The 23,619-nt window shown below is 54.2% G+C and overlaps 3 protein-coding genes across 6 annotated transcripts; 2 read left to right on the top strand and 1 right to left on the bottom strand.

Annotated features, from left to right (window-relative positions):
- Positions 1–139: 139 nt before the first annotated feature.
- On the top strand, positions 140–10,694 carry FAM118B (family with sequence similarity 118 member B). Of its 4 annotated transcripts, XM_054292915.1 has the most exons (9): positions 140–193; positions 541–572; positions 4,230–4,307; positions 6,213–6,465; positions 7,261–7,488; positions 8,628–8,756; positions 9,379–9,664; positions 10,117–10,176; positions 10,248–10,694. In XM_054292915.1, the coding sequence occupies exons 3-9, from the start codon at positions 4,237–4,239 to the stop codon at positions 10,580–10,582; spliced, it is 1,362 nt and encodes a 453-aa protein (XP_054148890.1). In that variant the 5' UTR covers positions 140–193; positions 541–572; positions 4,230–4,236; the 3' UTR covers positions 10,583–10,694. The 4 variants fall into 4 exon arrangements, with proteins under 4 accessions (XP_054148890.1, XP_054148891.1, XP_054148892.1 ...); XM_054292916.1 differs by lacking the exon at positions 541–572 and having other exon boundaries at positions 146–193; XM_054292917.1 differs by lacking the exon at positions 140–193 and having other exon boundaries at positions 361–572; positions 9,460–9,664.
- Positions 10,695–10,808: 114 nt separating this feature from the next.
- On the bottom strand, positions 10,809–18,195 carry SRPRA (SRP receptor subunit alpha). Its single transcript, XM_054292942.1, has 14 exons — positions 18,045–18,195; positions 17,306–17,389; positions 16,341–16,504; positions 16,084–16,244; positions 15,809–15,962; positions 15,209–15,359; positions 14,940–15,046; positions 14,631–14,749; positions 14,267–14,353; positions 13,378–13,550; positions 13,084–13,297; positions 12,844–13,007; positions 12,030–12,128; positions 10,809–11,809 (listed from the first exon to the last, which is right to left on the bottom strand). The coding sequence occupies exons 1-14, from the start codon at positions 18,162–18,164 to the stop codon at positions 11,681–11,683; spliced, it is 1,926 nt and encodes a 641-aa protein (XP_054148917.1). The 5' UTR covers positions 18,165–18,195; the 3' UTR covers positions 10,809–11,680.
- Positions 18,196–18,414: 219 nt separating this feature from the next.
- On the top strand, positions 18,415–22,360 carry FOXRED1 (FAD dependent oxidoreductase domain containing 1). The gene is made up of 10 exons (XM_054292951.1): positions 18,415–18,485; positions 19,500–19,744; positions 19,864–19,974; positions 20,052–20,170; positions 20,254–20,348; positions 20,512–20,613; positions 20,691–20,758; positions 20,841–20,989; positions 21,702–21,831; positions 21,907–22,360. The coding sequence occupies exons 2-10, from the start codon at positions 19,523–19,525 to the stop codon at positions 22,264–22,266; spliced, it is 1,356 nt and encodes a 451-aa protein (XP_054148926.1). The 5' UTR covers positions 18,415–18,485; positions 19,500–19,522; the 3' UTR covers positions 22,267–22,360.
- Positions 22,361–23,619: the final 1,259 nt, after the last annotated feature.

Below are 23,619 nucleotides of genomic sequence, written 5' to 3'. Positions count from 1 at the left end.
GCGCCTTCTATAGCCCCGCAAAGCGCCGCGAGAGCAGCGCCGCGTTCCCACGCCTGGCCCCGCCCCTTCCGCTGTCAGCCAGTGACGGGGCGGAGCTGGGAGGGGGCGTGGCCAACTCACCCCGCGGGGCGGGGCGTGGCCGGGCGCGGGGCGGGGCGGCGTCTCCTCAATGGGGCCGCGCGCGCGGCGCCAGGTGCGTGCGGGGCGCGCGGCAGCGGCGGGGGGCGGGCAGGGCGCGGTTGCCATGGCGACAGCGCGGGGGGGAGCTGTTGCCATAGCAACGGCGGCCGCCATAGCGGGGGGGGTCCCATGGCCGCCGGGCTGAGGGGACGGCGCGGCCTGAGGGGAGCGCAGGGACCGGCGGGGCCGGGGGAGCGCCGGGGGAGCGGGAAACCTCCGGCAGCCGCGGGCGGCCCGGCCGAGACTCGGCCTCGCCGTCGCCCTCTATAAACGCTCGTTCTTATTGATGCGTCCCCGTGGGAAAAGAGCCTCGGCGTCCTTCCCGCCCGCTGAATGCCCGTGTTGTTGCTTTTCCCGCAGCTTTAGCGAGGAGGGCACAACGGAGAGCACAGGTAAGGGCTCGAGCAGAGCCGAAGGCGTGACCCCCCCTCCCGCGTCCCTCGGCAGAGTCAGTTCTGGGAAGGCAGCGGGGCTCTGTGGGATGCGGAGCTCCGCCAGGCTTTGCTGTGTCACTGCCTCTCCTTGCTCATGGAGCCATGGGGAAGCACGTGGAGAATCACAGCGTTGAATAAAATCCTCTGGTGTGTTTTGACTCCCGTCCAAGGAGGCTGAATCCTGTGGTTTTGTGGCTTGGACAGGAGCAGGGTTTGTCCTCGGTCCCATTGTCCTGGAGCCTGTGTTTTCCTAGGATGGTTTTGATCCAGCTCCAGGGCAGCTCCCACGTGGAGGGGTAGGCTTGGGAATTGGCCAGGGACAGCTCAACTTTCAGCTGAAACAAAGTGGCTTTTGCACTGTCTTATCCCAACACCTTCAAGTGCTGAGTTGAGAGAGAAGCTGGTGGTGACATCTTTGCTGGTGGCAGTTCTCAGCACTCAGAGAAGCTGAAAATTATGGACGAGCAGTAGGTTTGTACTTGTTTCTTTTGGGAATTTGTGGGGGCTCTTCTGGAGGAGCCCATCTTCCAGCCTGGTGTTGGATCGCTTGGCTTCAATTTTAAACATCCAGGTACAGCTTTAGTTCTCTGTTGGGTGCAGCAGCAACTTCTCCTTGACGTGAGGGAGAAAATGTTCCATTAATTCCTCATTTCAGTTCTGCAGGTTGGGCTCTGGTGGTGGCTGTGTGGTGTGGTTGTGTTCTACAGAGTTCCTGAGAGGTTTTTGTAAATACACACCCTGTGTGAACTTCAGCCTTTGTTTGACACACGTGGTGTTCAGGTGTTTGCTTTTACCTGGGATACACCTTCACATTTCCAACATGATGTGTCTGTGTCACACAGGGAGTTGCTGGGGTTGGGTTTCTCCAGTTTTGGTGACTTGGGCACAGTTTAAAGCTGAAGTCTGGAAGGCTTTAGGATAAATTGAGGGATTTCTGTGGTGTGGAGGGAGAAATAGAATGCAGCAAACCCACACAGGGAGTCTCCTTTAACCCTGATAAAAGTGATGGGGACAAGGCTGGGACAGGGGAACGGGGCAGCTGAGCCAGGAATCCATGGAGTGTTGTATTTACAGTCTTCAGCTCCTGTAGTCTAAATAGCTGCAAAGTCCCCAGTGTCTGAAGAAGGCTGGAGAGACATTTCTTATCTTCTGAGTGCTGTGGCTCCCTCTCCTCCATGGCACCTGTGTTCCCAGGGGAACCTGCAGTACCTGCTGTGGTTTGTTCCCATGGCAGTGTCATGCTCTGAGGTAATTCCATTTAATTTTGGCTACCTCAGCTGTGCCAGCACCATCCATCCCTCTAGCAAGCAGAGTTTCTCCCCAGGACTGAAAACCAGAGGTTTCTATTTCTTGGCTGAATCCCCATGAATTCTTTTTAAGACCTGTAATAACTTTTTTGGAACTAGGCTGTATTTATAATGAGTTTTTTGTTCCTTTATGGCTCTCTGCACTGAATAATAGACTTGAAGGTTGAAGGTCATTATATCAGAAAAGGTGATTGTAATTCCAAAAGGTGTTTTTTCCTAAGTTTAAAATTGCTTTTGAAATGTCATTTAGAGGCACTTAAAATTGATTTGATGGCTCCATTCCTGCTGTTAATAGCATGGGAATGTGCAGGGTGAGCGAGATGGGAGTGTGCTGAGGCAGGTGGAAGCAAACAGGGGAGCTCTAGGTGGGAGTTTATAAACAACCTTGATATTCGAGCCACAGCTGATGATTCACAATGCAAAGATAATTATAAGCTTAAATTCTATCCAATTTAGAAAGCAAGGAAGGATTTACCTTCAGCTGTAGCATAGGGGCTGAGGCAGACCTGGCACCAGCAGGAACTCAAAACTTCCCTCTGAAACACTCCTGTTATCTATTGTTAGTGCCTGCCTTATCTAAAGCATCTTTGCACCACTAAATAAAGTCTGGCTGGCTTTGTGGAAGCAGCCTATCCTTCCAGAAAAATCACCTAATCCAAAAGAAAAATGGGACCCTCCTGGGAAGGAAAAAGAGGGGCTCTTCCCCCTTTATCCTGAGCATGCTTGGCTGCATTCACTCAGCAGGGATTTGAGGTCAGTCTGACAGCTCTGTGTCCAGCAGGTCCTCCTGTCTTCCTGAGAGTCACTGCTTTGGTCTCTGGAGATGTAACCCCCCAAAACAGTTCACCTGACAGGATTCAGGTGTTCAGGGGTGATGAGGCTGCAGAGGTTCATTGTCAGAGCAGCACTGAGCTCCTGGGCTGAGTGTGGGTTGGGAAAATACAGGGTACAATGTTCACAAGAGGGTGTGATGGAGGGCATGCACAGAGGGGGGAAAACCAGGAGATTCCTCACTTTCTGAGGGCCTTTGACACTTATCCAAAGTCTGGGCCCAGTAAGATAAAAAGGTGATTATTTGGAGTGATGAGCAGCATGTGTTCAGTAATGTTTCAGGAGGTAGGTAGTGAAAACCAGCTCTTTGAGTGAAAAGCAGCTCTTTGAGGTGTTCTACTGTTGGTACAATGATTTATTATTGAGCAAGGTGGGGTGGTGAAAAGTGTCCCTGCCATGGCAAGGGGGTGGAACGACACAAGGTCCTGTCCAGCCCAAACCAATCCATTGTATAAAGTTTTCTGAAGGGGTCAGAGGGTAAAGGCTGCACACACACAGTGTATCTGAGCTCCTGACAGTGTCACTTTGCCCTGTTCTCATCATCCAGCAAGGAAAGGTGGTGCTTTCCTGGAATACTGGCTGATTTCTCACATGTTCCATGCCAACACCTTCAGGTCCTACCTGGAGAGACCTGCCATTGTCACCTGCTGGGCTGCCAGGGGGCAATCACAGCGTGTCATCTCTAGAACAAACCCTCAGATCTCCCTGAGATGGCAAAAACTCTGTGATTTTGGGTCAGCAGCTCTTCCTCAGCATTTCCTCTTGGCCAAAAGCCCTTGTCTAACAGAGTTTTTGATGGACTCCTCATTACAATTGGCAGGGATAAAGCAGAGGAGCGTGAACAGTCCTGTTCATTCTCATTCCCTTTTCATAGACTTATTTGGGAGAAGCAGAGTGGGAGAGCTCTGCGTGCTGGCAGAGCTTTTGTGTTTTATGTGGCTGTTGAAAGAGTTCTCAAGCTGCACTTCCTTCCCGTGGGCTTTAAGGTCATTTCCCAGTGCTTGCAGACTCATGGCGGGCTGGGAAACCCTTCTCTCATCACCAGGGAATGAAATGCTCTCCGTGGCTTTTTGGAGCCAACAAAAATCTCTTTGTCTTCTCTTCCCTCCCACTGTTTCCCAAGCAGCAAGTTTGCTGACGGGCCTTGTGGGGAAGGGGGGAGTGCTGCTCCAAGATCCAGCTCTCAGGAAAACGAGCAGCTGAGGTGGAACAAAGGGTCTGGCGAAGTGGGTTTTGCTGAGGCAATCACGCCTGGGAAAAACAGCCAAGGATTTTATGGTAAAAGAGGTTAAGGGAGAGGATGAGACTGTGGGACAAAGTTCAGAGACAAAAACATGCAATTCTCAGCCAAGAGGTGATCTTGGAACGATAACAAACCTGAGATTTATCCACCTGTGCAAAGCTGGATCTGTAAAACCCCATTGTTGTGGTGGTGTCCATGTGCAGTGACTTCCCTTTGGTGATTTGTCTGCTACAGAAACTGGATGGCTTCTACGGTGAGCCTGGGCAAGGAAACACTGTTGGAAGATGGAATGCCACCTGCAAAAAAGCCCAGGTAAGTTTCCTTATGCTCCAGTGAATTTCTTCTAACAAGAGCCTTTTCCTTTGCCTGGCATTGTTCTTTAAGGATTGTGACCCCTGGCGACCGCAGCTGTTTTGTTTCCTGATCCAAGAGCTGTGTGCTGGCTGCTGGCCGTGCCCTGGGCTTTCCTGCTGTTTGTGGAACAAACACCTTCACACCCACAATGTACTTTTGGGGTTTTAACCCTCAGCCAGGGGATGGGGTCACTCTCAAAGCTGTATTTTGCTGTCCTGCCCACTCACACTGTCAGGTCAGACACGGTGGTTGTGCTTCTTTGCTTGAGTTGGATGGTGGTTTCCAGGAGGGCAGAGTTACTCAAATTAGTATGGTTGAGCTTCATGTAAAGGCTAAATAATTCACTCTGAGGCTCCCTGTGCTTGGAAGTAGGTGGTCTTACAGTTCTGTGAGTGGAGTCTGACTGGTGGGTAATTCTGTCTGTCAGAGACTGAGACTGTGGCTGCTGCAGGCTCAAAAGTTGTTGTGAACAAGCAGCTAATTCAGCTGGGGGTTTGTCTCCCACTAATTTGATTTATTTGCAAGTTCTGGAGGGCTGCAGGATAGTACTGTATGGTCTTGAGGTTGATCTGTGACCCTGGAATGTGCAGAAGAGACATTGGGAGATAATTTTTTCCTTGCTCAGGGTATCAAGGTAGAAACAAGTACATTTATCAGCAGGGCAGGTATGCAGGACATTAAGACTTGGGTATTTATTATTATTTTGGATTTCAGTCCCTGTATTTCCAATAGTGTTTTTATACTAGCTCATTAGCCTGAATACTAATTTATTCCTCACGAAAGGCTTGCAGTCCTAAAATTAAACCTTGTTTATCAGCAGTAACAATGAACCCTCCTCAAGGAAAGGGTTAACAAGTCTGTTTTCATAGGCAGGGGCTGAGCAAAGCACAGCTCCATCTGTGTGGTGTTGGTTTCCTCTCCCCTGCTCACCAAATATCACGTGTTTGCTGATAAAGCCCATTTCTTCCATACAAGTTGCTTTCCCAGGCTGCTGCTCCAATCCTGAGAAGCTGCAGCAGGTTCCTGCTGTGGAAAGCAGCTGGACACCAGGCAAGGCAAGGAGCAACACATCTGCTTAATAAATGATAAAGGTCACATTTAAAAGCTCTGTGCAGGTGTAAAGCCAGGAAAACAGGGATGAGGGGAGGAGGAGTAAGGAGAACACAGCCCTGCAGCCCTTTCATGTGACTCTGTATCATCTTGATATTCTAAAAAATTGGCCTGGAGCATCTTGCTGACATTTCAGGCATCATAGGGAAGGGATTGCTGGTACAGCTGAGGGGGTTCCTCAGCAAACTGGGGCTGGAGGAAGCCTTCCCTTGCTTTTGTCTGTGCTGGGATAAGTGGAGCTGTTGTCTCAAGGCCCCTGTTCTGCACCTTGTTTAAACCAGGTCGCATTTCTGACCTGCATGGGATCTGACACATGTTTTATCTCGGGACACAGAGCGTGTGTGTGTCTCATTCTCTCGTGCTCACCACTCCTTTCCCATGCCCTCCAGCCCTCCATGTAACTTTTATTAATAGATTCCCTTATTCCAGATTCTTAGTGGATTAGCTTTGCTGCAGAAGCACCCCAGGGCATCATTGACTTCCCCAGTAACCATCCTGGTAACAGATTTGATTCCCAAAATGTTGTAATTAGGGACCTGCTATTGGGAGCATTTGTGCTGCTGATCCATGCAGCTGCCTGCTGTCCTTTAAGGATACCAAGCTGCTCCTCTCATGCTCTGTTTATCAGAGAGCCCCAATGGATATTTGATCCAAAATTTAGGCCCAGGGTACCTCCCTCTCCCTCAGTCTGCATGTGCCCAGACACCCTTGCCCTCATGGTGGTACCAGCTGTGCTCCTTTCTCCTTTTGCAGGAAGCTGCTGCCAAGTCTCAAAACCAAGAAGCCTCGGGAACTTGTGTTGGTGATTGGGACAGGAATTAGTGCTGCAGTTGCTCCCCAGGTCCCAGCACTGAAGTCCTGGAAGGGGCTGATTCAGGCCCTCCTGGATGCTGCTATTGACTTTGATCTCCTGGAAGATGAGGAGAGCAAACGGTTCCAGAAGTGTCTTCATGAAGACAAGAACCTGGTCCATGTTGCCCACGACCTTATTCAGAAGCTGTCTCCGGTCAGTGTGCTTGTACCTGCCCTGAGGGCAGGATTTGGCTTTTGGAAATAGCCAGATTTGCTTCTCCAGCAATGGTGCCCCCACCCCAGCAATTCCTCTGTGCACAAGGAACCACAGGTGCACTTACTGTGCCAGGTGCCTGTGACATAACCCTGCTGTGGATGTGGGTTTTGGGTGTTTCACCTGGACCAAGATGATTAAAGGGATGGAGCACCTTCCTATGAGAAAAGGCTGAGAGAAGTGGGATTGTTAAACCTGGAGAAGAAGGCTTCAGTGGTCACCTAGCTGTGGCCTTCCAATACCTGAAGGGAGCTGAAAAGAAAGATGGAGAGAGACTGTGGGCAAGGGCCTGGAGTGACAGGATAAGGGGGAATGGCTTCACACAGCCAGAGGGCAGGGATGGATGGGATGTTGGGAAGGAATTCTCCCTTGTGAAGGGGTGAGATTGCCCAGAGAAGCTGTGGCTGCCCCATCCCTGGGAGTGTTCCAGGCCAGGCTGGAGGGGTTTGGAGTAACCTGGGATACTGAAAGGTGTCCCTGCCCATGGCACAGAGTGGGATGAGATGGCAGATTGGGCTTTAAGGTCTTTCCCAACCCAAACCAGTCTGGGATTCTGTGATCCTACAACTACACTGAAGGACAGCACCCACCCTGGTGCAGCCAAGGCTCTGTGTTTGCCCTACAAGGACCCAGAGCTTTGCAGGGTGTTGGGGAAACGTGGGCAGTTTTTCATGGGGCCATTTGGTGTGAGGTGTTGCAGGGCTGGCTCTGATCTCAATCTTCTCCCCTTCTCAGCGCACAAGCAACGTTCGCTCAACCTTTTTCAAGGACTGTTTATACGAGGTGTTTGATGACCTGGAATCTAAAATGGAAGATTCTGGGAAGCAGCTGCTTCAGTCTGTGCTTCACTTGATGGAGAATGGGGCCCTTGTGTTAACCACAAACTTTGATAACCTGCTGGAGCTGTATGCAGCACACCAGGGGAAGCACCTTGAGTCTCTTGACCTGACTGATGAAAAGAAGGTAAAGGATGATTATTTCTTTTGTCAGGGTCTGTGGTGGTGCAGAATGTGCTCTCATGCTGCTTGAGGGCCTTGTTGTGATTGTAGTGGTTTAAGTGGTGGCAGACAAGCTCCAGGCAGAGGCTCTGTCCAGGGCAGCAAGCAGAGGAAAGAGGAGGAACGCTCCTTTCTGGAGCGCTGCTTTGCTGGCTGCCATCCAGTGCTCAGGAGGAGTCCTTAAGCCTGCTATTCCTTTGATCTCTGTCCTTGAAACTTCTGGCTTGGCCTTGCTTCCACATAAGGCTCGGGTTGATGTTTCTAGCCCGTATGAGAAACTCCATGCAAGATGCAAAGCTGAACTTTTTATTTTTATAAGGTGCTGCACAGTGCTTTTTGTGATGGGTGTTCAGGGCTGCAGCCTTCAAGGCTCCCCTCTTGCCCCATGTCCTCTTCCTGCAATGGCTGGAATGGCTCCTCCTGCTGCACTCTCAGAGCTACTCTCTTTATGCAAAAATCCCTCCTCCTGCCCCAGTCAGGCTGTGAAACCCTGAGCTCTGCACCTGCTCACCTCATCTCTCAATCACGGGTTTTTCTGGTGGGGAGCATCTCATCCTTCTGTTTGCATGTTAAACACCCTCAATGCCTGTGTCCTGTGCAGTCCTTGCTCTCTTTTCATTCTCATTTCTGTGCTTCACGTTTCCTGCGTGACCTCTTAATCTACATGGCTGGAAGTACTTACAGTGTTACAAGTAAGCATTCTAATTATTGCAAGCTTAAACGAGCTGAGGTCTGCAGGAGTAAACCGAGAGCCTCAGAAGCAGCTGTCTGAAATGGAGGTCAGCTCAGCTAGTGACTCCCTCAGAGCCAGTAGGGGCCTCAAAATACAACTTGGTAGGCGTGAGAAACATGCTGACAGAAGATTTGTAGTTTTTTTCCCCTTTTTCTGGTCAATCAGGCATTTTGATTCAGTCTGCTCATCACATTCACAGTCAGCTGAAGTGTTGACCCCAACAAGCACCCCAAGCTGTGGCTGCAGGCCATGCTGTGGAGTCTGATGGAGAAGATGAGGAAGGAATGCTTCCCCAAAATGTTACATTTAGCAGTGCTGTGGTAGCCAACATGATGCACTCACGGATGTTGCTGCGGGTTTGTGCTGTGCAGGTGCTGGAGTGGGCGCAGGAGAAGAGGAAGCTCAGTGTCCTGCACATCCACGGCGTCTACACCAACCCCAGCGGCATCGTCCTGCACCCGGCTGGCTACCAGAACGTTCTGCGCAACACCGAGGTCATGGTGAGCCACGCTGGGCCAGCCTGGGCACAGCTCAGCTGGGCTTAGACTGAGCTCAGAGGGTGGGGGAGAATTAATAGATATGGGAAAGAGGAGGGTGAATTCCCTGGCCTGCTGAGGTGCTGGAACACCTCCCATGTCACAAACATCTTTTATGAAAAATCCTTTCCTTAGGATTTTTCAAGCTGAGAAGCCTCAAGAACAAAATATAAACAATGGTTATCTGCTGGTGTGAAATTCAACAGGTAGATCTTTGATTGGCCCATGTTAGTTGCTTCTAATTAATGGCCAATCACAGTCAGCTAGCTCAGACTTTCTGTCCGAGACACAAGCCTTTGTTATCATTCTTTTTCTATTCTTAGCCAGCCTTTTGATGAAATCCTTTCTTCTATTCTTTTAGTATAGTTTTACTATAATATATTATAAAATAATAAATCAAACCTTCTAAAACATAAAGTCAGATCCTCATCTCTTCCCTCATCCTGAGACCCCTGTGAACACAGTCACACTCCCACACTTGCTGAAGGATGGCATTGCTGCAGAGCCTCCCCAGGGATAGGGCAGGTGCTGTCTCTTGGGAGGATGAAGCTCACCTTGACCAAGAACATCTTTCCCTTTCTTAAAGCGAGAGATTCAGAAGCTGTATGAAAATAAGTCCTTCCTCTTCTTGGGCTGTGGTTGGACAGTTGATGACACCACGTTTCAGGCCCTGTTTTTAGAGGCTGTCAAGCACAAGTCAGACCTGGAGCACTTCATGCTGGTGCGGAGGGGGGATGTGGATGAGTTCAAGAAGCTCCGTGAGAACATGCTGGACAAAGGCATCAAAGTGATTTCCTACGGAGATGACTACGCTGACTTGCCCGAGTACTTTGAGCGGCTGACGAGCGAGATTGCCATGCGGGGCCGAGCAGGTACAGGGCAGGGGCTGGGCTGGGGACCCTTGGCTGGCACCATGCACAGTAGACAGGGGTAGTAGCCCCTGTTCTCCATGCTAGGTAAAGATTCCTGAAACCTTTTTTCTTAAAAAAGCAAATGTGTCTCTAAGTGTAGCTGGATCTGCAGGTTGCTTTTATGAAAACATTGTATGTTTTAACAGTTTAGACAGCTGTGCTGCCTCCCACGCCTGCAAACTTTGCTTTTCATGTGCAGCTGTTTGTTCCCTTTCTAGTGAAGGGGCATTTATTATCCCTGACCCTCATGCTGCTCAGCCTGAGCCAATGATTTTAAACAAGAGGTATCACTAATAAATCACAAAAATGGGGGGAAGTGGGTTCTGAGGGTTAACCCAGCCAGGAAAGCCTGTGTGAAACCAGCACATGGGCAGCTGGCTCTCCACCTGAGTCTGGTCTCTGCTCTGCCCCAGGTGTGCCCAAGGAGGGGCAGCAGCTGAACGGCTCTGCCGCTGCCCACGCTGAGGTGAAAGGTAAGGAAGGCTCTCTGGAGCCAAGGGGCTTCACCCTGTGTTGCTCCCTGGAGTCCCAGGCAGGTTTTCAGCCTTTGCTTCCACACAGGATGCAGCCCCTGAGCCTGAGCCCTGCCCAGGCCCTGAGCTGTGGCAGGGGCTCCTGGGACAGGCCCAGGCCAGGCCAGCAGCCCTCAGGGAGGCCAGAGCCCACCACTCACTGTCCCACTGCTGTCCAGCACCGAGCCAGGACCCTTCCAGCAGGGACAAGGCCAGGACAGAGCCACCACGGATGAACAGCTGGGCTAACACAGTAATTGTGGTTTTACTGGGGCTGCGTGTGCCTGCGGAGCGCGGTGTCCCCAAGGGAGCTGCAGCCTCCTCTAACTTCATACCTAGTGCTTTTATATTCTGTATTTCAATTTAAAATGAAACTTGAGCTTTTTTTTTTTTTACTGGAAGCTCTAGTTTTCTAGTCCTGTCTTTTTACTGTACAGTATTTTGTATGTTGAAGTTGTATTAAAGGCCTGCTCACTGAACTTTGGCTGCTGTATCATTTAAAGGGCCCTTTCACCCTTCTGGTGGGAGTTCATCTCCCCCAAACCCAGTAGTAAACAGGTCCTGGCTGGAGGCAAGTCATTTATACACAGAGAACAAATTATGAAGTTTATTTTATATAAATTATGTCTCTTAGCAGACAGCATTCAATTTATTGCACTATAGCACATCTGCAATACAGAGCTACAAGACATTGTCAGAGGTTTGTATTATCAGTGTAGCACTTCCGACCGGGATCAAGAGGCACTCAGAGCGGGGAGAAAGGGTGCAGGAAAGCAGCAAGCAGCCACCATTCTCTTCCAGTATTAATGTGGTTTGGTTTTTTTCCTTTTTACTAGCAAATAATGCCAAGACCAGCGGGCAGGAGCCAGGCAGGGCACGCTGCCTTCCACCTCTGGACCTGGCTGCTGCAGCTCTCCAGCTCCTGCCCAAATCCGTGGTGTCTGGGGACCCTGCTTCAGAGTCCGGGTGAGGACAGATATGGGGGACTTTAAGGCAATTTAGCATGTCCCCTCCAGCCCAGCACAGGCCATCACTTTTTTTGGTTTATCAGCTTCGGTGGAGCTGCCACAAGCAGCAACGTTAACAGCCAGATCTAACGCTGCCCCTAAGCCCAAGTCCCTCCTGCCTCCTCCCTAAGCTGGTCTAAAAATCAAAAGCAGCTCAATAAAAAGCCTTCAAACCCACCAAAAAGCACAGCAGATCCTGGCACCACCCACCCCCCCCCCCGTGCAGCACGAACAATACAAAGCTCTGGATTCAGCCTCCCCGCAAGGGAGCCTGCGTCACTGGACACAGAATGGAGGAACCCAGGGAAGGGCTTTTTCTGGATAAAAGGGGGTTTATCCAAAAAAAGTACTCCTCCTGCTGCCATTCCTCCATTCTGTTCTGCACTACACGGGAAAGACTAGTTGGTGACAGGGTAAAGCAGGTTCTTCTGGGACATCTGCACACAGCGATTTGGTGTTTAGGCCTTCATGAGCGCTGCGACCACGGCCTTGGCGTTAAGGCTTCGCAGATCACAGTAGGTTTGTCCGGTACCAACGAAAACGATGGGCTTGCTCGTGATGTAGGTCATGGAGATGGCAGCACCCACCTGCCAGGGACAAGCAGCACCATGAAATCCACTGCTCCCCCTCAGGGAGCTCGTCATTCGTTCATTCATCCCCCATGAGTGGAAACCAGACTTCTAAATTTGGTTCAATGGCTTAAACACAAGGAGAAAGTGCAGGAGTGCCCTGTGTTTGACAGTTCCCATCTCTCCCCTCCAGCCACTATCAGGACTCTGTGCAGAATCCCCTCAGCAGCCTCCTTACCTTGTCATCGATGGTATCAAACTTGGTGAGGACGATGCCATCGATGAGCCGCGGTGTCTGGGCCATGGAGTGATCAGCCAGGGCCTTATTGAACTTGACCTGAGGGAGAAAAAAGATCCAAGAAATGTGTTTGTGGTGCTGCCACCATCCAATTCTCTGTTAAAACCTACAGGGGTTCTTTTCCCTCTTCATCTGTGAGAACTCAGTTCATCCCTCTGGGTGTCCAGAGTTGCCACAACCCCTGCCAGGGGGCTCAGAGACCCTGGCACACAGCCCAGAACACCTGCAAGTTTGATTATGACCCCTAGAGCAAATTACCAGCTTTGTATGAAGACCTGGAAGCCACAAAAATTTAAGCAGTGTAATAATAAAATTATCACTAGGTGAAAAACTAAATTTTAGGATTTTTAGAATAGGGGTTTCAGAGACAAGATGGAGGGACTTGGGCATCTCCAGCCTTTCTTCTTCTTCTTTACCTCCATCTTCTGCTGTGATGTTGGCACTTACAGATTGGTGTAGAGTAGAAACTCATTGTCCAACAGGTGATAAGCATTGGAAAGCAATTTTAAGCATTGTATACGTAGTTTGTAGTATAAAGAGATAACACCACCACGGAGGCAGTCAGAGTGCCTCTGTCTGTCCTGCTGAGCGGACCTCGGCTAGACAAGAGAAAAATTTTTATAGATAAGATACAATAAACAACTCTGAGACTGAGAACTGAAGAACTCCTACTCATTCTTTGAACATGTGGGCCCAAAACAGAGACTGCAACCTTCTGAGATTCATCTCTCAAGAGCAAAGCCTCCACACTCACCAGCTGATCCACAGCCTCGTTTCCCACCAGCGCTTCCCCAACAAACAGGACCAGGTCGGGAGCGTTGACAGCGATGAGTTTGGCCAGCGCAGTCATCAGGGGTGCGTTGTCCTGCATGCGTCCCGCCGTGTCCACCAGCACCACGTCGAAGCCCTGGTTGCGAGCTGGGGCGGCAGGGAGGCAGCGTGAAGGACGGCCCTGCCTCAGGACAGCACCCCTCACCCCCAGCTCCGCACGTACCGTAGGAAATGGCCTCCATGGCGATGCCCGCCGCGTCCTTGCCGTACCCCTTCTCGTAGAGCTGCACCATGGCGCGCCCGCCGTGGCTCTCCGGAGGGTGCAGCGCGTTGAGGCGGCGCGTGTGGGTGCGCAGCTGCTCCACCGCTCCCGCGCGGAACGTGTCGCACGCCGCTATCAGCACGCTGAAGCCGTTCTCGATGAGCCAGAACGAGATCTGCGGCGGGCAGCACATCAGAAAAGCAGCTACACGGCCCGACCCCATCGCCCCAGCTGTGATCCAGGGTGCGGTCCCACCTTGGCCAGGTTGGTGGATTTCCCGACGCCGTTGACACCGCAGAAGGTGATGACGTAGGGCCGGCGGTGGCGCTGTGCGTCCATGACATCGCGGAGGACGTCCACGCGGCGCTGGGGCTGCAGGATCTGCACCAGGGCCTCCTGCAGCGCCTGCTTCACCGTCGAGGTCACCGCTGGGAAAAGGGGGTGCAAAGAGGACGTGTCACACGTGGGGAACACTCCTGAGCTCCAAACTTTCCTGTTCTCGGCTGCTTTTGATGGCCTGGAAAGGCTCGGGATGGCCTTGGGACAGCCCGCGCTCCAAAGGACGAAAAGAGTCTTCAATTTTTTCTCGGTCTTCAGTGTTTATTAGTTTTTATCTACAAGATTTTCTCTCGGCCCGACAGAGGTCTGCACAGCACGTCAGCCATGAGCACACTGCGTGCCCTCGGGGCGGTCACTTATCTTTGTACCCAAAACTACGTATAAGATATTTACCTATTTTCCCCAATACCTTTCACCCTTATTGACAAGTGCACTTTTAGTAAGAACCAATCCCAAAGTGCCACCACCACCACAGAAGATGGAGGCCAAGAAGAAGAAGAAGGAGGACAGGGCACGCCCTAATTCCTCCATCTTGTTTCTCTAGAACCCCCCTGTACTGAGATTCTAAAACCTGTGCTTCACTCTATAATTAACCTATCCCTTCACCATTTATCCCAGTGTGATCCTCCCATCCTCATACAGGTGTCGTCTCCTGTGCAGGATCAAAGTCCAGCCACCAGACACTTCTGGCAACATTCCAGGACCTCCGAGCCCCCCAAGGGTTATCTCGGTGACTCTGCACATCAGGGCTGCTGTGCTGAGATCCCACACCAAACCACACACTGCGTGCCACACGGACACTTACTGGTGAACGTCCCCATCACCTTCCCTTCCAGTTTCTTGGCCACTGATTCGCAGAGCTGCACTGCAATCTCAGCTGCCACGTTTTTAGCTTTGAGAAAGACAGAACAGGGAGTCAGTGCTGCTGAGAAGGTTATGTACATCCCACATTGGTGTCAAGGGAAGGATGGAGTCAGTGTGCAGGATTTTCACTGGACCTGACAGCTTGCCCTCCTTTTGCTGCACTCTCAAGGGCTTCTCAGATGTCAGACAGGAACCCACCACAGTTGGGCAAGAATCCCAAACCACGGGCACTACCCACACCAGGGCCCACTCAACAGAGCACAGGGAACTGCCACTAATCCCTCACACCACGGATCCAGACATACCAATCAAATGATCCTTCATCTTCTCCAGCACAGGGTCCATGTCCCCTCTGGTCAAGCTCTTGGAACCCACCAGGCCCTTCAGCATGCCAAACATGCCCCCCAGGCCACCCTTCTTCACACTGTGGAGAAGCAGGAGAGTTACACTGAGGTTTGAAAATTATCATCTGCAAAGGTCAGATGTAGAAGGGCTTGCCCTGAGAGGAATAACACACCAGTTTGTGCTTCCTGCATTACTGGTTAGACTGGAACAGGAGTTACAGGAGAGAAATCAAGAACCATGTGACAAACAAGGGCTGTGGGAGCCTCTACCTGGGTTTTGAAGGGTTCTGGACAACTTTCTCCTCTTCAGCTTCATCATCGCTCTCATACTCCAGGTCATAGAGGCGGCCAGGCTCCCGATTTTTGTCCCCCAGGGCCTGCAAGGAGAAGCAGCAGCTTTATGGGCTGAGTGCCACAATCCTTGTTTCATGTTTCTTCATGATCCCTCCTCATCCAGGCACAGAGACTGGGCTGGGTTCATAATGCCCAGCTGATCCCAGAGAATGCACAACAGCAAATGGAGCCTGACTTTTCCTTACCATGTCAGGGTCAAACTCCTCCACAGGACAAGCCTCGGCGCTGCCGTTGGTAGCAGAATTACTGTAATCAAGTACTTTGGCATTAGAGTTCCCCAGATCCCACACCCGGGGCTTCTTCCCCTTCTCCTTCTGTGCGTCGGGCTTCGGAGATCTGGTGGAACAAAGACAGAAACACATTGTGTGCAGTACAGGGAAGCAGCAGCCATCACCTCCGTAGGAGGTGTGAAAAATAAAAGCCTGGATTACCCCAAAAGGCAGAAATTAATCAATCTGATCCCCAGAGTTTATTTATCTTAACTTTAACCCCATATGGCACCACTTCCCCTCAAGTCATGTATCAATGCACTAATGCTGTCTGCTCACTAAAGACAGGTCTGGACTTCTCCCAGGGTTTCTGCATCTCCCAGCAAAGAAAATCAGGTTCTATTACCCCTCCAGGACACCCAGGTGTCTTCTCTCAATTTTTTCAGCAAGGAGGGAAATCAGGGAAATAAGGTCCAGGAAAGTGAGGCCTGGCTTCCAGGGGTCACCAAAAGGAGAAGAGATTCAGCCATGGCCTGGTTCAAACATAGGCAGACTGACCATGCCCTCATCACCCACCTGGACTTCTCCCCAGCTTTCATGTGTCTCCTGAAGAATTCCTCCCGGTTCTTCTGCAGGATTTCATCCTTGGTCAATTCCTCCTTTTCCCCTGCTGCTGAGAGCTGCTTGTCACCCGCAGATGCTTTACTGGGTGCTGCCACAGCTTCAGTTCCTGACAGGAAGAGCCCCAACACAAGCTCAGTCCAGCTCCAAGCGGATTGGGAAAGCACAGCCTGCAACACATTGCTCTGGAATATTTATCTCCCTCCCATTTATCTTCCCCATCAACTCACCATCCTTTTTGGAACCTTTGTTCTTCTTGTTCTTGACCTTCTCCTTTGGTTTCTCCCCTCGGGTTTCAATCATACACTTGACAGTCTTCTGGGATTTCAGAGACTGCTCAAACGTCTTCATTACCGTGGGAGCTCGGACTTTGCTGCTCTCCTCTGCATCCCTGCGGGGAGGTGACCCATTAGCCTGGATTTCAGCTCTTCCCCCGCTCCCATCTCTGCTCAGAACAGAAATTTAAGACAAAACCCAAGCTCTGTACCGGAGGAGGCGCATGAAGTCATCTTTAAAGTCAAAGGTGCCATTTAGGAGGCCCAGGGCTCCTTTCTGCTGGAACTCGTTGCGGTACTTGTCCCTGAACTCCTTATGGACGTCGTCTATCAACTTGTCCACGTAGGTTAGAGTCAGGATCTTCTGGAAGCCCACCTGCCAAGGAGCATGGCCATCAGACACTGCACTTCCAGCTCATTCAACAGCAGCAAGCAAGCAAAAACCTCTCTGTTTAATTCAGAGTTCTTTAACTTGGGCAAGCTTCTGCTTGCACTTTCTTCTCCACCTTCACAAGTTTTTAAAATGCCCCCAAAAAGGTGAAAAACAGCCCAGAGCTTCGCTTCAACAGGTGACTCTAACACACAGAGGCTGTCTCATGGCAACAGGGACACGTAGGGCAAGGGCAGAAAACCTCTAGCTTATCTGTGGGTCAACAGGAAAGGTAGTATGGATTTATGGAGATAAGGTGCCAGGAGACAAAAAGAGAGTATTAAATGCTGCATAAAGTGAAGGGAATAACACACTTCTGGCTTTTTTTCACCAGCTGCAGCCAAAGTAAAGTTTTACAAGGCTGCAGCTTCTATTTGAGGTTTGATTAGTTTTAATCCTGCTGCAGATGATTAAAACAAGCTGCTACTGCAGTGGCATTCAGCTGACAGACACCCATGTCCCCCCTCTGGTGGAAGCCTGGCTACACTGGGGTCACTACTCAGCATCCCCTTGCATCACTCATCACAGCCCCTCACCCCCAAAATCCCAGAGACAGAGGAGCCAAACCACTCTGGGAGCTGATATCCAGCCCCAGGCAATGCCAACAGCTGCTTGCTCAAACCTCAGCACAGCAGGAACTGTTCCCCCTCTGTTCTGGGGCAATCCCCTTCCTTCGGGTTTGGGGGCACATGGGGGGCTGGAGGGACCCTCCTGCCACCAGAGGGGTGCCTGGAGGGGGTCACTTACCACAAACACCAGCTCAAACTGGTTGTCCAGTTTGTACTTAAGCGTGAGGGCTTCATGGGTGAAGGAGTTGTTGCCGCCTCTCTCCTGGGGGAGAGGAGCTGTCAGAATGGGGGTGCCAGCAGCACCCACCATCCCCTCATCCCTGTCATCCCCCTCTCTGCACCATCATCCCTGTCACCACCTTTCCTAAAGCAGTCCAGCATCCCTTACACATGACTCCACACGTCCAGGGCAGGTGGACGTGTGGAGTCCATCCATCCCCCTCAGCTGGGTGATCCCACCCCAGGATGGTCATGGTGCTTGTGCCCCGTCCCAGGTGGGTGGTCCCATCCAAGTCTGTCGCCTCCCCAAGGTGAAGGTCCCATCCACACCCGTCCCCACTCCCAGAGCTGGCCGTGCCTGTGTGTCCCCTCCAACAGGTGGTCCCACCTGTGTGCCACCCCTCCCACTCCTATCCGTTCCCTCCCATTCCCCCAGATCGTGCCGGTGGTTCCCCCGCCCCACGCAGGTGGTCCCGCTCTCCATTCCCCGCCAGCTCCGTGGCTCAGCTGCTCTCCCTTCCCAGGCAGACCGTCCCATCCCGCCTCCCCGCCATGTCTGTGGCCTCCCCTCTCTCCTCCCCAGCCAGCCGGGTCCCACCGCCCCCCTCCCTCACGGCAGCCGGGCGCTCCCTCGCCCCCCTCGCCAGGTATGTGACCCCCACCCAACCCTGCTCCCCCGGCAGCCGGCCCCGCCCGACCTGCAGGAGGACGGAGCGGATGAGGGCGTTGACGGGGGCGGTGGCGGCGGGCCCGCGCACGCCCTGGAAGCACCAGAGGACGAGGCCGCCCTTGCTGAAGATGGTGAAGAAGTCGAGCATGGCGGCGGCGCCGGGCCCGGCGGGGCGCACACGTCGCTCTGCCCCGCGCTTCCGCCGGAAGCCCCGCCCCCCCGCGCCATTGGCGGGACGGCGGCGGGCGGGGGCGGGGCCAAGGCCCGCTCCAGTGGGCGGGGCCACCGGAAAGGGGCGGGGCCATGCTGCGGTGGGGGCGCGCTCTGCGCGCGCGGGGAGCGGGGGGGTTTGGGAGGGGGACCCCGGAACCGGGGGGGGTCCCGGTATGGACCCCGGTATGGACCCCGGTATGGGGCTCGGGCCGCCCCCTCCGCACCGCGGCTCCGCTCAGCTCCGACTTCTTCCGCGGTGAGAGCCCGAGGGGTCCCCAGCACCACACCGGGGATTTGGGGGACACGTGGGGAAGGAAGGACACGGGAAGAATGGAGGGAGGATCGGGGTGTGGATGGCGGGGAATGGCGAGGGGGGCAGATAAATTGGGGTGTCCCAGGGAACGGAGGGGTTGCTGGGGTGTGTGAGGATGTACGGCGGGGTCGGGATTGCTGGAAACGGGGGGCGCTGGGAATGGGGGGAGATGGGAATGGGGGGGGATGGGAATGGAGAGCTGAGAATGGGGAGCTGGGAATGGAGGTGCGCTGGGAACGGGGAGCTGGGAATGAAGGGCGCTGAGAATGGAGGGGAGCTGGGAACGGGGAGCTGGGAATGGAGGGGAGTTGGGAACGGGGAGGAGATGGGAATGGGGGGCGCTGGGAATGGACGGGAGCTGGGAAGGGACGGGAGCTGGGAAGGGGGGGGAGCTGGGAACGGGGGGAGCTGGGAACGGGGAGCTGGGAATGGGGAGGAGATGGAAATGGGGGGCGCTGGGAATGGGGGGGGGGTTGGGAGCTGGGAATGAAGCGGCGCTGGGAATGGGGGGGGATGGGAACGGGGTCGCTGGGGTGGTTGCGGTCCGTATGGGAGCGTGCCAGAGGGGCCTGGGGCGATCCCTGGGGGCTGCGGGGATGGCAGGGGACACTGCTGGCGCTGGGGAGGATAGGGCGGCCGGGGGTCTCAGAGGGGACGGGGGGTTCCGCCAGGCCCAGGGGATACTGGAGGGGTCCCAAGGGGGCTGTCGCAGGATCCTGGTGGAGGTGTCGGGTGATTCCCAGAGCGAACTCTGGACTCCCAGCGGGAGGCACTGGTGTCATTCCAGGTCACTGGAAGCGTTCTGGTGGTTCACAGAGTGTTCGGGGCGTTTTCCTGATCACCTGGGGGGAGCCTGAGGGGTATCCTGGGAATGTCCCGGAGGGGTCTCGGGGGGTGCAGAGTACTGGGGCTGCCGGCCGTGCCCCCTCAGGCTCGGCAGCCCCCGCTCCGCCGCAGAGCTGGGGCAGACCCTGGAGCGCATGGCGCAGACCCTGCGGGACCAGCTGCCGGCCTCAGGGAGCGGCGGGCGCGGCTGGGTCCCCCCGGGCACCCACCCCGACCCCCGGCCCCCCGACGAGGCCGACGTGGTGGTGGTGGGCGGCGGCGTGGTGGGCTGGTCCGTGGCCTACTGGCTGAAGGTGCTGGAGGGCTGGCGGCGGCGGTACGGCATGAGGGTGCTCGTGGTGGAGCGGGACCCCACGGTGAGACACCCCGCCCAGGGCAGGCTGTGGGCCTGGGGACCCCCCTGAACCCCTTCTGTTCTGGGGATTCAGAGCCTTCAGTATCACTGTGAGTACCTTTGGGTATTTATATCCTTCAGTATTCCAGAGCCTCTACAGTGCTGTCGGCGGGGGGGATCCGGCAGCAGTTTTCCCTCCCGGAAAATATCCAAATGTCGCGATTCTCCGCCAGCTTCCTCCGCAACATCAATGTACGTGGGGTTAGGTGGGCGGGGGGTAATTTGGGGAATCCAGCCCCGCTCACTGTGGTCCCCCCATCTCCTTCCAGGAGTACCTCGGGGTGCGGAATGAGCCCCCCATCGACATCCAGTTCCGCCCTGGGGGGTACCTGTTCCTTGCATCCCCCCAGAACGCTGCTGCCCTGGAGGCCGCCGTGCAGCTGCAGAGGTGGGGGACACACACGGGACCCTCCCAGGGGGGCTTCAGGGGCTGGGGGTCATCCTGACCCTCCACATGTTGGCCATCTACAGGAATGAAGGGGCACAGGTGACCTTGCTGTCCCCCACCCAGCTGAAGGAGAAATACCCCTGGATGAACACGGAGGATGTGGCTGTGGCGTCCTATGGTATGTGGGAGGATGGGGGAGGGCATGGAGACTCCCCTCAACATCCTTCCTCATCCTCCTGCTGCATCCTTCATCCTGGCTGTATTTATGGAAAGGGAGGTCCAGCCCAGTGCATGTATTGGGGGGGTCACACAGGAGTTTCCCCCCATGTTTCCCTGCCCAGGTCTGGAGGATGAAGGCTGGTTCGACCCCTGGACCCTCCTCAACGCTTTCCGGCGCAAAGCCACGTCCCTGGGAGTGCAGAGCTGCTCCGGGGAGGTGCGAGGTGAGGGATGGGGGTGCACAGCGAGGCTTCCCCCCTGCCACCCCCAGGAGCCCCCACCTGACCCCAAAACCCTCCAGCTTTTGTCACCTCGACCAACTACATGATGGCGTCAGCGCCGCCGTCTGCGCGCATCAGATACGTCCACGTGAGTGTGTGCGTGCCCCCCCGGCTCCCCAGAGTGCCTGTGACCCCCCCGCAGCCCTGACCCCCCGTCTGTGCCCCCCCAGGTGCACATGCCAGACAGCCTGGAGTACCAGCCCGTGGCCTGTGCCATCGTGGTCAATGCTGCGGGAGCCTGGGCTGGGAAGCTGCTGGAGGCAGAGGGGCTGCCCCGGGGGCTGTGCCAGCCCCCCCTGCCCATCCAGCCCAGGAAGAGGTACTGGGGCTCACCGTGGGACAGCCTGGCAGCACCCCTCTGCTGGGGCAGCTCCTGGGCTCAGAGTGGGGGCACACCCCAGAACTCCTTTTTCAGTGGGGTGATGCCCTTGCTGCTGTTTGGGGGGGTACTTTAGTACCGTGTCATGGAGGAGCACCTCAACACTTTTACTCTGGGGGCGTGTCACCCTGGCACCCTCTGTCTTTGAGGGGGTGACATGAACCCTTAGGTGCTATTTTGGGGGATCACAGAATGGGACACACATCCCAGCACCCACCACCCTCTGGGGGGGATGTTGAGCTTCCTCAGTTTGTTATTTGCAAGTGGGGTCTCGCATCCTGAAGCTCCCATTATTCCTCAAGTGCCCCCAGCCCCAAAGTCCCCATTATGTCCCCATACTCCCAATCCCAGTGTCCCCATTATCCCCCTCAGTTCACCTATTGTCACCCCAGCTCTAGTATCCACAGTATTCTCCCAGTATTCCCAATACTCCCATTATCCCCCCAGTGCCCCCAGCCCTATCACCCCCATTACCCCCACAGTACTTCAATTATCCCCCCAGTGCCCACAGCCCCTCCAGTGTGCCTAAGAGTGACATGACCTCCTCAATGTTATTTTTTTGGGGAGGACAAACATCTCCACATCCCAGCCCTACTGCACCATACTGAGGGGCAAGAGGAGTACCTCTCACACTCTGTTTGGGGTTCCCCAGGTATGTGTTCACCTGGCACTGCCCCAATGGCCCTGGCTCCTCCTGCCCCTTCCTCATCGACACCTCTGGTGCTTATTTCCGTCCGGATGGCGCTGCTGGGAACTACCTGGGCGGGATGAGCCCCCCCGAGGTGAGCCCCTGGGGTCCCCTCAGATCCCTCACCCCCCTGTTCCTTATCAGACACCCCCAGCTTATCCTTTTCCAGGAGGAAGAGCCGGATCCCAGCGATCTCTCGGTGGATCACGATTATTTCCAGGAGCAGATCTGGCCCCGCCTGGCTCGGCGGGTCCCAGCCTTTGAATCCCTGAAGGTCAGGGGCTCTTGGGCAGGGTACTACGACTACAACACCTTCGACCAGAACCCGGTGCTGGGCCCGCACCCCCGGCTGGAGAACCTGTTCTCAGCCGCGGGGTTCAGTGGGCACGGGCTGCAGCACGCGCCCGCCGTGGGCAGGGCCCTGGCCGAGCTGCTGCTCAGGGGCCGCTACGAGACCCTGGACCTGCGCAGGCTGGGCTGGGACAGGCTGCTGGATGGGGAGCCCCTGCAGGAGCTCGGCGTGGTCTGATGGGGGCGGGGAGGGGGGAACCGAGGCACAGCCCTGGACCCCCTCCCCAGGCCAGAGGTGGTGTCTTGTAGGAATAAAATGGATGTATGGATGATGGGTGTGACCGAGAATTAATGGGGTCCATGCCTGTTATGCTCCCTCCACCGGGGCTACCAGTATCCTCCTGGTATCCTCAGTTCTGATGTCCCCATTGACACCTTCCACAACTTCAGTGTCCCCACTGCACTCCATTTCCTCCCAGTATCCCCATTTTGTTCCCACACCTGCAGTCCCCAGGATCTCATAGTGTTACCTGTTGCCTCCCCAGTTCCCACTAATCCCAGTATCCTCTCAGTGTCCCAATGCCCCAGTGCTCCCATTACCCCCATTATCTGGTGCTCCAATCCCCTCCAGCCCCAGTACCCCCATTACGTCCCTATCCTTCAGATCCAGTGTCCATGTTATTCTCACAGTGTCCCTCGCCATCCCCACAGTGTCCCCTCTAACCCCCATTCCCCCACTGTGGTATTCACATTCTCTGAACAGAGAGAGACATAATTCTCTTTCCCAGGATTTTTCCTGAGGAAGGCAGTGAGAGAGAAGAAGGAAAACAATTAGCTCTACTTGCTGTTCCTGTTTGGCACACGTGGAATGTGTTATGGAGATTATTTACCAAGAGTGATTTGTTAATTGGACCAGTGATGGTTGTTTGGACTGATTGACCAATTGGGTCAAAGTGGTGTCGTGACTGTCTGGAAAGGGTCATGGGTTTTTCTTTAGTTTAGTGTAGTTTAGTATAGAGTATAGTACAGTATGTAATATAGCCTAATAAAACCTTTCAGCAGCCTTCTGAATCTTGGAGTCAGAGCACAATATTCCCCAGGTGGGTGACACCTGCATCCATACCCCCAGTGCTTCCATCATGATCCAGTGCCCTCAGTATTCCCCCAGTGCCTCCAGCCCCAGTATCCTCAGTATTTCCTCTACCCTGCAGTGTCCCCATCTCCAGTGCCCCCATTACCCCCAGTATCCCCTCATTATCTGCCCCAGTGCCCCCAGATGCATTGTGCCCATTACCCCCATCCACTGTTCCCATTATCTCCCCAGTGCCCCCAGCCCCCAGTGTTCCCAGTGTTCCCACAGTGCCCCAGCCCCAGTATGCCCATTCATTCCCCCAGGTATCCCCAGTATCCCCACAGAGTTCCCAGTGCCCCCAGCCCCAGTATGCCCATTTCCCCAAGTATTTCCAGTATCCACGCATTGCCCCAGCCTCAGTAACCCCTCAGTGTTTCCAGTGCCCCTGGCTCCAGTATGCCCATTCCCCAGTACTCCCATTCCCCCCGGCATTCCCCCAGTGTTCCCGGTACTCCCATT

Source organism: Melozone crissalis, unplaced genomic scaffold, assembly GCF_028551555.1.
Source record: "Melozone crissalis strain CALT ecotype California unplaced genomic scaffold, PUWL_Pcris_2 ptg000120l_1, whole genome shotgun sequence".
In the NCBI taxonomy this organism is placed as follows: domain Eukaryota; kingdom Metazoa; phylum Chordata; class Aves; order Passeriformes; family Passerellidae; genus Melozone; species Melozone crissalis.
This window is presented reverse-complemented; position numbering and strand designations above follow the sequence as displayed.